The following is a 13,697-nucleotide window of genomic DNA, read 5'->3' on the forward strand; positions in this document are numbered from 1 at the left end:
TATGTATTTTTATATTATGTACATACAAATATGTGTATATTTGTTTACTTAAATATATATATATATGATTGGCGAATAAAGACATGCTTACAATTATATACAATACAATTAATTTCTAAAATAAAAACGAATAGAATTCGAATAGAAATCAGCAGAGTCGAAAAGGTTAAATTGTACAGTGGGCGTAGTAAGTATTCGTACACTGGTCAATTAAAAAAAAAAAAACTACGTTCAATTGTAATCTATTAACTTCTTTTTTATGAACAATGACATTCTATATATTCTTGGAAATCTTTGTAATAGATGCAGTATAAAAGAAATTAGTTATTTATATAAATTGCAAAATTAACAAGAAAAAATACTAAATCGATAGAAATATAGAAGCGATAAGTATTCAAACAAATGTTAAATTTTCAAAACTTCATTAAAAAAAAAACATGAAATTTACATTAATTTATAAATAATTAATACTTTGTGGGATCTCATTTTGATTTTGTAATTGCTGCAACTCTTCTAGGCATTAGGTAAATTAACTAAATTTGATGTTATTCGGGATGGGATCTTCTTCCACTCTTGTATTAAACCATTTTTTATGACTTCTTTATTGTAATTTTGATGTTTTTAATTCGTACGAAGCTATAAACTGATGTGTTTATGTTACAAATTCTACTGTAAACGGTCTGTTATAAAAACTGTACGAATATTTATTGCTTCTACATTTTTACCAAATTTTTCGTATTTTCTTGTTAATTTCGCAAATTATATAAACTAGTAACTGTTCTTTGGACTATATCTATTCTAGAGATTTCCGAGAATATGTAGAATATCATTGATTATAAGAAAAGAAATTAATAAACTACAATTTCACAAAAGTTTCTTATACTATTTCTTACTTTGAAACTATCTCCATCCCAACTGTGGCTACCGCTTCTCTTCACTCCATGATTCTGATTGATGAAATGCGCGTTGGGTTCCGCGACTTTTTCAGTGGTTGTTTTTATCCGCGAATCCTTGAGCTTGTCGCTGTTCTTAATACTGGAACGAAGTTCCCTGTGCTTTTGCATCATCAGCTTCTCCATGTCCTCGTTGTGACGATTGAGCAACGACTCGGTCAAAGTAGGCGGTTTGAAACTTTCCGTGGTGGTAGTGTTGCGCGTGGTGTTGGAGGTGTTTCCTCCGCTTGCTGAGCTGGTTTGGTTGTTGGAGCCACTGCTTAGATTCTCCGCGCTTCCGCTACCGCTTGCGCCACTTCCGTTTATGGGCGACATGCATTTCCTTGCTGCTACACGAGAACGATTGAATAAACATTGCATTAGAATCGGCGAAGTGGTGCTCGTTCCATGGAAACAATTTACGAATGTTGCAATTGGATGGAGAGTTTCATTTTTTGTTGAATGTTTCTGACAGAAATGTTACCTGTCTGTATACTTTTGACTCAAACTGTATTATATATGTTTGCTTTAACATAATCAAGTGTTACATATAATTTTGTAGCTTTTGTAAAGCTCTTTCATATATAATTATTAGCTACATTAATTTATTGATCGTAGTTTCTTCGTTTTAGTAAAATTGTGGAAAATATTGAGATTCGAGTATTTTTACGTCACTAGTAGAAACAAAAGTTTAAAGCTACTGAAACAGCATAGAAAATATCATATTCAGTAGTAGTGACGTAAAAGTACACGAATCTCAAAATTTTCCATGATTTTGCTAATAAATTAATGTAGCTAATAATTAAATATGAAAGAGCTTCTCAAAAGCTGCAAAATGATTATATAATACTTGCACATAAAGTAATTTTAATGACATCAAAACTTTTGGCTCGCCCTAATAATTAAAACGTATACGTCATCTCGTGAAAAAAACTAAAATTATTTGGTAAAATGTCGATATATTAGCATGTGATCTGAAAGTTATACGGACCCATGCAGGGTTAATTTATTGAAGAGCAACCTGTTGAACTCTAGCTCTGATTTTTTATTTTTTTATTTTTGAAGCTATTAAATCTCAAAGGAGAGATTTATTCGCTTTACATGTTGTTGACAACGTATATGTAGAACTAAATTTTGTTAACATATCTGAAATTATACATTAATATTACAGTTCTTCAAAAAGGACATAACACAAATACACGCCGCAACGTTCGGTTGAGTAATCTCTGATCTCTGATTAATTACATTGAAAAATTCTCTGGTAACATTCCTAGTAAAAAAACTTTAATAAAAATGAATTATCAGTGCAACTTTCGTTAATCATATCAGAATCAGCGTGCACGACGGGGATAACGAAAGACACTCACAGCGAAACCTCCTCAAGGAAATCTCACCTGCTGATGTCGGGCTGGTCTTCCCGCCCTCGTCATTGCTGGAATTGATATTCTCCTCGTCGCTGCCGTACATGGTCGCTACCGGTGGTTTGCTCTTAAAGAACCTTTCGATATTCTCGTTGTAGTTGAGCTGATTGTAACTGGGCGGCGTTTCGGTGGACGATTTACTGTCGTAGTACTCGTGATGGGGCGATATCTCACCGAGCATCACGCTGTCGTGCTCCTGTAACAAGGGATTGCGTGATCCCTTCACAAGTATATTGTAGCGACTTAGAAAGAAACGTCACACGATTTTTGTCACTGTCAGTTGTTTTGCATGTTTTGCGGTTGCGTTTAGCGGGCTCGCTTCTAGCTGTTTCGGTTATTTGTTAGATGTTCGCGCAGCTCTACTCGACTATTATAGAGAGAAGAAAAAATAGTGGAAAAGAAAAGAGGACCGTGCATGATAATCCCCGTCGCGTGTGTTCGAACCGCGACACCGCGTGAAAATGCGATATTTACACGAGCGACCGATAGATCGATTAATATTTCTCCAGCCCCTGCGAATTGATGTTAGTTGCATCAAATGTTAAGAATACTACTACCCGAATCCGTCTTCCTTCCTGGCTTCCCTTTTAACCATTCCCAACCTCCTTGATCCTTCACACTTTTCCCCCTTCGTTATTAAATTATCTTGAATTAATGTCTTTAAATTAAATTCAGGAATAAAACAGTCGTATTCGAATTATTTAATGTAGTTTTCGAACAATTGCTTTTGGCAAGGTTGCGTAGAGATTGAAATTATTTATAATCGATACATTTTCTAAAATAAAATCTTTAAAAAATCGTGATTAAGCTATTAAATTTAATTTTCAAAGAATTGTTTTTGCCGAACTTTTATTAGATTTGCCTCGAAACAGATCGATTTTTATAGAACAAAAAAAAAAAAAGATCATGGCATTACTAGAGATTACGAAGGAATTAACAAAATTCAAAATGCTAAAATTGAATGCACTATGAGTGAACATGTTCTCCCTCCCTCCCCTTTGCTCGTATTGCCTCGTTAGTTTCAAAACCTTGTAAGTGACGAGACATACCGGAACTTTACTCGCGAACATCACATTGCAATAATTTATAGATACACCTGTAGCCTTCCACGTTAACGTGTCTTAAGGTAGAGTACTGGTTTCTTGGGTTATGAGTCTTTTCTAAAAATAAGGGTTTTGAATATAAATTGTCACACTAAATTCAAATTTCACAATCTATGAATTTCATTTAGAGAAATTTCTTCAATAGACACTTTTGGGACTGACTGTAAGTGACGTGAAGATCAACATTTTTTTTTTTGTAACAAATAAAAGTATCGAAGTACATTTATTCTAAAATTAATATCTTTTGGGGGATATTTAACTGGTAAAGTACAATAATATATTAGGAAGACCAGAAAGTAACGTCGTTTCTTTTACATTAAATTCGAACAAATAAGTTCATAACAAGTTTTTATTTTTAATCAATTATGTTCGCACTCTTTACCAACAACCTTTTGCTATCTAGTGTGCAAATTTTCAAACTCAGATCGATATAAATCAATTGATACACACTGACCTGATAAATGATAAACAAATATTGACATTTGCAGAAACGACATTACTTTCTGGTCCCCCTAATAATAATAAAGTACATGTTACCATGTTCTTAATAAACTTTCTCCAAATAAAACATTTGATTCTTCATCCCAACAAACCAGAAGTCTCCTTACCTTAATCAGTTCTCGTAAAAAAAAATTATACACGTCGAATTGAGTGACCTGTTCCTTTTCGAAGTCGGTAAAAAATCGGGAAGTTTGGATTCTCGATGCAATCGATCGACCAACGCGCACGATATCGCGACGAAGTTTACCGATTGGAGTTTCTGACGGAGAATTCCCTGAACTGACAAAGAGGAAAATGACACGACGAAGTTGTTAGAGGCTATTGTTTGTTACGATGAACGTCGTGAAATAAATAATCAGAGAATCTTCACTACGGAGGAGAGTACGATACGTCCCAGGGACTAGGATGGAAAAGTTATCGCTGGTAAACGATTTCTCAGATGACAGATTATAATGAAACGACGAGGAGACAGAGTGCATAGAAACACTCTTTTAGCGAGTCTGTAACCGTTCATCTGACTGACAATTAGTATATCAGGTAGAGCAAGGACCATACAATAAGACAGATTGGAGTAAACGTGTCTCGATTATTTTGAATTTAATTCTCGATCGTGGAAAGAAGAATAATTCTTCGAATTGTAAACAATTGGTTTTCAAATCTGTGCGTAGTTCAAAGGGTAGATGATTACTTTTACAATAATTAATTAAAATACACGTACAGCATAATGTATATGTATATATAGATTTATATGTTTATATCTTTTTTGTTTTACTCTTATACATACATTTACTATATAAACTACATTTCTTTTTTTTAGTTTCAGTATATATATACATATATGTAATGTCGTTTCTTTTACATTAAATTCAAACAAATATATATATAAAACATTTCCTAAACATATACAATATATACAATATATACAATATATATACAAGTTAAATTATGCATAAAACTATAAAACATTGACGTCAGTCTCTCTTGTAACTACGCACACGTTTGAAAAATTCCCCGAAACAGATCCAACTTAAATATTCAAAACGAAACCGATCAAATTTTTTGTTCGCGACTTAAAGGTAAGCGAAATATGAATAACGAAACGAAATTTCTCGATATTCACGTCCGTTTACCACGATTGTTCGGCAAGATTTGCCGTAATCGGAAAACGAAACCAATTAGCTACTGTATGATCCAAACTGTTGCAATCGAGATTTGTTTTTCGTTCCTTTTGTTAAAAAAAAAGAAAAAAAAAATGAAAAACAAAAAGAAATAAGAGACTTCGCTATTTCTGCACCTTGAACGAGTAGTAATATTGAATGGGAAAAAAAGTAAATAGACTTACCAACAACGTGATTACAAGGTTTTGAAATTGACGCGATGCACCATCGGACTTACACAATTTTCGCTTTGCCCTCCGTCCGTGTCTATGTACAAAACGATTCGGTAGATCGTTCGCTTTTTTTTTCTTTTTTTTTTTTAATCGTGATCTGTCATTCTTACTTACGACCAGCCACGTTACAAATCACGGTGGCCGGTGTGCGTGAATACCCTAACTAGCCACAAGTCGCTTTCGAGTTACTTTCAACACAACCGTCCTGTTAGGCGTGACACCATGCTGTAAAATGTTTAATCAATTGCTGTGTACCTTACTCACCTTCCACCTTTACTCTTGCAAAAGATCTAAACAAATTGTACGACGTATCTTTCGGAAGCAGCTGGAATCACATTCGTTTCGATTCGAACAAAAACAGAGGTGGACGAAATTGTTTATTTGGATACTTTCAAATAAACAGACCGCGGATGTTTATGCAAATTAAATGAACGTATACGTGTCGTATTCTTTTATACGATATAACACGTACCGTTGATATTTTTAATAGTTTTGCATTTGAGCATATTCTCGTTGATTTATAAATAAATGCATAAAAATCCACAGGTTATAAATAACGAATAAGAGCTAAACTATCGTTGAAATATGTCTGAGAGACTTTCACAATAATAAATAAAAATTTAACAACAGTAAGTCACTATCTGTCACTCTTTGAATAAAAATAAAAATTTTAATCACAGACTGGAATGAATAATTCGAAGAAAAATAAAATGCGACTGTTTAACTGAATTCGCGTCGTGAATAAATCATAACATGTCGACTTTATTCGCCATTTATTATTCGAATGAAATGTCGCCCATCTCTGAACGAAAGCAATGATCGTAATTGTGTGTCTCGAGATCGAACATTTCTAAAAGGCTTTTAATTTCTGCTTCGTTTTTCGAAACCAAATTCTGGCTGCTTCGCGAAAAGATGCGTCAGCATAGAATTTTTCCCAGCCCTCTACCTAATCGTTCGTACTCTACTTACTTCATGCTTTCCTGAACGGATCAGCAAAGAAAAAAAAAAGAAACTTTGCGAACAAAGTTGAAACTCGATCGCTGTGATCGCTATATCGATACATGTATATAGGAAACCTTTCGGTGAATCCTTTAGTGTAAAATAAAAATTACTATCATCGAAGTTCTTATTTGATTTGTACGATTATATACTTTCTTAATATAAAAATGATTAATAGAAAATAAATATAAAACTTACAGAGATGAATAGAGAACAATTTTTGAAATTATTCAATTTAATAAGACTTGATTCAGAATTTTCTTTCAATTCAAAAGAATAGAAGACAAATTCATTTAACTTTTTTACACGAAATTTATGCCTGTAGACTTCCGGGGGGATCGAGTTTCAACTTGCAGGAAAAGAATCTATACCATAATATCGTACGATTCGTGCCGCCATGGACCAGTATTGGACAAAATGTAATTAATAATTACGATATTAAATCATGATGAATGATCAATGAATAGTTATAAACAGTTAACTGTGAAGAATTTCGAATTACGTACTGATTTATGATTGCATAATATTACTGATTAGTAGACTGCGGATCTTTATGGATTTATAAGAAATTTGAATGTCCAAGAACGTGCAAAATGCAAACGATATGCAAGAATATGAAAAAGATTGAAAGTAAAGTTCGTGTTATAATATTTGCAGAATAAAATAAATTCCTATTTAGGTCTAATATTTGTAGGCGCGTTCGCCAAGATTTGATTTTGCATAAAGATTCGCAGTCTACTGATTAGCCTGCCAATTGCGTGGAATTGTTACACGAATAATCACAAATAGAATCAGCTGCCCAATTCTTCCATGGAGCCACACGAACGATACGTTTACAAGATCTAACAGTAAATATCGATACCTTCCACGTTGTGACGTCGTAAGTGGAACGTGGCTTTCTATGCACAAGTACATTGGTACTGTAAGTATATATACTTTGCAGCATACCACCAACAGAGCGTCATAGCGTACTACTAGCAAAATAGATAAGTGTCGGCGATACTAAAACGTAGCTTAATAGTCACCGAAAAACTCCTTTCGTCGGTAGCGAGCACATCTTTGCCAAGACCGGACGCCCTCGTCTCTTGCAGCAGATTTTCCATGAAGGACGCGAGGTCCTTGCACCTCTTTGAGACGTCGTGCTCGGTTATATCTGACTTTCTTTGGATGTTCTGAGCAGACGTACGATAGAACAGAAGAGAAAAAGTTTGGAATTGAGCGGGTACGTGTCTGACAATTAGATACAACAATAATTGTTTTGATACAACAATACGGCGTGAAAGTCTGTAGTGACCCGTTCCATATTTTCCTCCCCTAACATTTCTTTATTAATACTTGCAAAGCTCAAAACCTAACAAATTCATCCACGCTATCCTGATTCATTTTACTCGGCACCTTATTTGATAGCTTCAGAATTATTTCTTTCGGTTATTCAGTCAACCCCCTGTTCACATGTGTCCTGAATCAGGAGGTCTAAAAAATGGGTTTTTCGTGAATTTTTTTAGGATGGAAAAAAATAATTAATTCTGTCGAAGTTTTTCTCCTATTTTCATACATATTGGAGTAGTCTGTATAAATTTTTTCAACAAGAAATATTCAAATTGAGTCGACTGTGACGCACATTTGTAGAGTTTGACACAAAATAACCAAAATAAATTTTCAGTTTCATACATTTTTCTTCTATGTGAACTAAAAAGAAACGCAGAAATGGTAGAGTGTGAAATTACTGCAAGTTTGAAGAAAAGAACGAATTCTTTGGGTGAAAAAAATCACTTTAACTTGATAAAAAAATTGTTTAAAATTTTTTTTTATATGAATTTTCTTAGTTCACACGAGGTGCTCTACAAATGAGCGTCACAGTCGACTCAATTTGAATATCTCTTGCTGAACAAATTTATATAGACTACTCAAATATGTATGAAAATAGGATAAAAAGTTCAACAGAATTAATTATTTTTTTCCATCCTAAAAAAATTCACGAAAAACTTCTAAATAGCCCGGTAGATAAAGTGTTAATCATAAACTAAGAACTCGTTCTTCTTCAAAATACAATTTACAGCTGCCAAGAGCATTCCTTTCGATCATTTACAGTGGGTGTAGAAAGTATTCGTATACCGATCAATTTCCAAAAAAAACTATGTAAAATTGTAATTTATTAACTTATTTTTTATAAACAATGACATCCTATATATTCTCGGAAATCTCTGGAATAGATAGAGTACAAAAAAAATAACTATTTATTTAAATTGCGAAATTAGCAAGAAAAAAACAATGGCACAACTGTTTAATTTTTAAAACTTGATTAAAAAAAAAAAAGAAATTTACATTTATTTATAAGTACATAATACTTCCATGACTCTTCTAAGCGTTAAATCAACTAAATTATTAGTTATTCGAAGTGGGATCTTTTTCCATTCCTCTCACATAGAGCCATTTTTAAAAGTCTTTACTTGAAATTTGATGTTTTCTAATTCGTACGGAGCAATAAACTAATGTGTTTACGTTACAAACTCTACTCTAAATGGTTCGCCATAAGAATCGTACAAATACTTGTTACTCCTATACTTTTACCTACTTTTCGCATTATTTTGTTAATTTCACAAATTATATTAACTAGTAAATGTTGTTTGGACTACATCTAAAGAAGTTAAGAAACTACAATTCCACAAAGTATTTTGGGAAATTGATCGGTGTACGAATACATTCTACACCCACTGTAAATTTATCCCCGAAAAGAACGCGAGTTATTCATGCAGCCCTTCTCAAACGCTTCACCTTATACAGTTCAACCACTGCCTACGATAATCTCGTGGAATTTAACTATGTATAAGGCAGCATGTCAACTCGATCGCATGCTCGTACTACGCTTTACCTTCGAAACAATTCCTAATCCACGACATACGCTACCTAGACAAACTAAAGCTAAAATAACGCGGTGGTCAGGGTGGATCGTCGAAGACGTACCTCGTCAAGAAGTGTGTGTATCTCTCCTTGTATGATCTTGGCCTCTTTGAGAACCTCCTCGCTAATGTTGGACAGCTGACCGAACTCCGTGGCGCGCGGCACACGGAAGATGTCCGGGCTCGTAGGTCCCTTGAGTACCCTGTGTTGACCTACGACAAACTCTAGTTTTTTCGTCCATGGATTGATAAAGGACGACCACTCGGTTTCGAGGACGACGTAGCCACCGTTCTGCACCCCGAACCTGTACGGTTTCGACCTGAAGGAGGCACCTTCGAGCCTGATCACCTGTTCAACGGTACAATGTACAAAATGTGAGTAATCGCGGGGGCAAACGATTCGTTACGTGATTCGACGTTCGGTTTTCAGGACTCGCTTGCTTGCACTTTTTCTGGGGATTACTTTCTTTCATTTTTTTTTTTATTTTTGCTCTATCATTTATTTTCTCAAGCGTATACTCGATCGAAACCTAATGTGTTTTTTGTTTTGTTTTGTTTCTTTTTCTGGTGCGCATGCTCACAGTCTCATAGATGTCTTTGATGAATGGCAGATCCTCGGGATGGTAGAAGTCGAACAGCGAACGACCGACCATATCTTGGGGTAGATAGCCGAAGTATTGGACTACGTCGGGATCGACATGAGACAGGTGGCACGTGGCGGTGTGGCGGGTCGTGAATATCGAAGATATTATTGTTTCTTCTGGCGCTGCGGATAAGGATAAATAACAAGGTCGGGGTCATTTTCTCTCTTATGCCAGGCGATTCCTTTGTGAATGAAATTTATTAGTCTGTAGCGGTAGACGTTAACAGCGGCAGCTTGATTCGCGTAGAAGCCTTGGGGTTCGGTGTTACACACAAATAATAACGTCGACGCAGAAACTTAGTAGGCGTGGTGGGAGAAATAAAAAGAAATCGATGTTGGGCCTCGAAACGAGGACTAGTTATCGCTTTCGACTTTAAACTTTCAGTCGTCTTCGGAATTCGTGCAAATGTTTAATTGAAATTTATGAAATTGGTTAATCAGCCTTGAAGCAAGGACTAGTTATCGCTGTATCGCAGTTTTCGACTTTGAGTCACCTTCAGAACTCGTGGAAATATTTACTTTAAATTCATAAAGTTGGTTACAGGAAATAGTACGTAATAATATTTTATAAGCGAGCAAATCATAATTTACAATGCACATGTGGAATTAGGAATCTTCGAAGATGTCTATGTATAAAGAAAATGATACTGAAGTTGTTAATGAATAAATTGTCTAATGGTCTTTGCTAGTTGCTAATTGCCTAATGGCTATTGCTGATTCATATTAGGATATGTATTCTTAAAAAATTCTTAAGTTTAGGTTTGCATTAATATTCTCAATTTTTATACAAATCTGCGTGGAAAATATCATCCTATTTATTCATGAAATTATTCACTGACTAAAGGAATAAATTGTCTAATGATTTAGATATTTATACATTTAGACAATTTATACATTTATTCAAAAACGTGTTTTTCGAAAATTCTTAAATTTAGATTTGCATTAATATTTTCAACTTTTATAAAAATCTACGTGAAAAATATCATCCTATTTATTCATATAACTAACTTTATGAATTTGAATTTAGTTTACATTGTAATTTTGATGTGATACAGATTTATAAGTACTTTGTTAATAAACGTGTGATTGAATAATATCCAATAGAACTGTTATTAATAATCTTCACCGTTGACAGAATTCCGAACACGACTCTTTAATTGTTATCTCCCTGTTTCGTTTCACGAAGACACCGAATGAGCAATGTTAACGATGAAAAATGTCTACATGCCCAAGCAAGCAAAGCATGATGAACTGTCATCGATGCGTAAAAAATGATGAAAGCATTGTTATGTTTTCTATTATATTTCTACTTAAATAAATAATCGAAACAGTGGTCTCCAAAACTGAACGAAAACAAAAAGCTGGCCGTAATGATAAGAAAAGAAATGAATGAGAAAACGACAAGGATGAGAAACACGATCAAAACATCGTCGCGATTTTTCAATGAGTATTTCTAAATTTATAAAAAAAGGTTACCTTCTGTTTAAGGCACGTTGCCATGGAAACCACCGAGTCATATAGTATCGCCGAGATGACTAGACTAACGAAACGACTCGATTATCGTTAATCATTATACCATATTTACTATATCATCTGGCAATTTCTTACGAATATTGCTAGTTCTATAAAGAAAAATTATGTTTGCTTGCTTTATCGGAAAACAAGTAAATCAATTAGCAGTATAAGCACGCTTTAACTAATTATTTAATTTAAACAAACTTTCTCGAAAGGCAGCTACGACACAAGGGTACGAGTACTTATAAGACTGACTATAAATATTAATACATTTTGTCCCGTTTAACATTTTTCAGATCAAATATCGTATACAGCTGACGATTTTAAACCTGAATTGTTTCAAGTTCAGTTTAATTATCGAATGCGTAGATTATTTTATTTCAGATGAATTTTGAACATGTTTGAACAGGTATTATACTTTATATAATTTACAGCTATCAATACCATTAGGTATGTGTCTAAGTCTTGAATTTTTCGAAGACATTCGTTAGAACTGTTTGACACGAGAGTATCAATTATAATCAGAACATTCAAGCGCCCAGGAGGTCTGACCTTCAATCGACTATACTACTGCGATGCTGCCCAAACGGTCGGACCTCTTTTTTTTTTTGATAAAACGCAAATACTAAGTAATATATCTAATTAATATAATCTATTAAATATATTTCATATATTCGTATCAATACCTTCACTAAGGCAGCTCTGAGACTAATATTTCGTTAACAAAAAATCCTAAAGCTCCTATAAAAAAATTAATTCTTCGTATGAAAATACTATTGCATATATGTACACAAAAGTATACCGTTTAAGACCAACCAATTACTTTTGTATCTTTGTATGAAATACCAGAATTGAATGAATTGACGATAAATAAAGTGTCATGCTTGTACTGCTAATTGATTTCCTTGTTCACACCTGTCGCAAGCTCGATAACATAAACTCGATAATTGATCATTGTCGAAGAAGATTCATCGAGTCTTTTTGTCACTCAGATCACCTCAAAGGTCTTCAATCGTACTACCTTTGTATGCAGAATGAACAGGTTGTGCGGTGACCACCAGAAACATCGCTTTGTGTTGTTGCTCGGTGGCACGGTCTCGAAAATCCCTAAACGACAGTGTCAAGTGGAAGGGAAGATAGAAATTCGACCTTGCTTCCTTGTGCTGATTGCTTGAGTGATGAATGCCGGATCTAATGTATTTTCGCAGGCCGCAAAACAAGCTTGCTCTTCTACCATTGATACCTGAAAAAAAGAGATCACGGTTATTTCGCGACGAGCTGCACGTCAATGTTAATTTGTATATCATGCACACACGGACATACAATATACGAAAAAAACATCGACAAAAACGAACAAGATAGTATTTAGATGTAATAACACTTTAACACGACTTTTACAAGAGTTTGATTATTCTGGGGTGGGTAGAATTTAGTTTACGAATATGGAAGGAAGATGACTATTTGTAAGTGATAAGTAAAATTAATTGAAGGAAAAATTAGTATATTTTTCCTTTGAACTGAGTGAACAGGTTATTTACAAAAGACCAAGAAAATTATTTGTAAATAATATTGGTGTATCCTTTCTTTGAATTAAGTGAATATATACTGTTTATAGAAGAAAAATCAAATTATTTGTGACAAATATTGGTATATTTATCCAGTGAATCGCGTAAACGAATACTATTTATAGGAGAAAGATAAGATTATCGTACAAGAAACAGAAAACGCGCTGAATGATTGTATAATTAAAACAATCGATCAATTTTGTCCATCTAATGTTGCGTAAAGAAATTGGAAAGCTTCTCTGAAAAACGTGTTGAGAATAATCAAATTATATAAGATTCGATCGTACCGCAGCTTCGTTACGTAACAACAGTATCCAATTTGTTTTTCTTTTTTTCCTCGTTTTCAAAGAAACAACCGAACGAAGCAACAATAATTTCAAATAAAGTAATTAACAATAATGAAACACAATTTTGGAGATAAATTCCAGCTCGTTCGTTGCAGATTTCACCTGCAGTCTAGTGAAATCGTTTTGCATGTATGCTACTACACAGACCATCTTGCAACGAGTGGTACAACCATAGCAACGATTACGACCTCGATACTTACGACCCTGGACTGGAGCAACTCGATACCGACAACTCTTGGCGTCGCACGACCCGATACAGATAACCCTGGACCAATGGAACATGATACAGACGAGCCCGGACTCATATAACCTGATACAGATAATCTTGGACTCGTGGAGCTCGATAAAGACGACACCAAGGCTCGTGAAACACGATATCAA

The 13,697-nt window shown here is 34.3% G+C and overlaps 1 protein-coding gene across 15 annotated transcripts in view; it reads right to left on the bottom strand.

The window, feature by feature from the left end:
* The window catches only part of LOC128888523 (period circadian protein), a 46,804-nt gene that overhangs the window by 12,115 nt on the left and 20,992 nt on the right, over positions 1–13,697 (bottom strand). For 7 of the 15 annotated variants that reach the window (XR_008460282.1, XM_054145443.1, XM_054145441.1 and 4 more), the window contains 6 exons: positions 12,426–12,647; positions 9,828–10,012; positions 9,311–9,595; positions 7,372–7,518; positions 2,300–2,573; positions 894–1,282 (listed from right to left, as the gene is read on the bottom strand). Coding sequence is in view for 14 of the 15 variants with exons in the window: in XM_054145443.1 (XP_054001418.1) it covers positions 894–1,282; positions 2,300–2,573; positions 7,372–7,518; positions 9,311–9,595; positions 9,828–10,012; positions 12,426–12,647 (1,502 nt within the window). In the remaining variant the exon portion in view is untranslated. The remainder of the gene's footprint in view (positions 1–893; positions 1,283–2,299; positions 2,574–7,371; positions 7,519–9,310; positions 9,596–9,827; positions 10,013–12,425; positions 12,648–13,697) is intronic. The other 8 variants (XM_054145449.1, XM_054145450.1, XM_054145448.1 and 5 more) reach the window with 5 other exon arrangements.

Source organism: Hylaeus anthracinus, unplaced genomic scaffold (genome assembly GCF_026225885.1).
Source record: "Hylaeus anthracinus isolate JK02 unplaced genomic scaffold, UHH_iyHylAnth1.0_haploid 11994, whole genome shotgun sequence".
In the NCBI taxonomy this organism is placed as follows: Eukaryota; Metazoa; Arthropoda; class Insecta; order Hymenoptera; family Colletidae; genus Hylaeus; species Hylaeus anthracinus.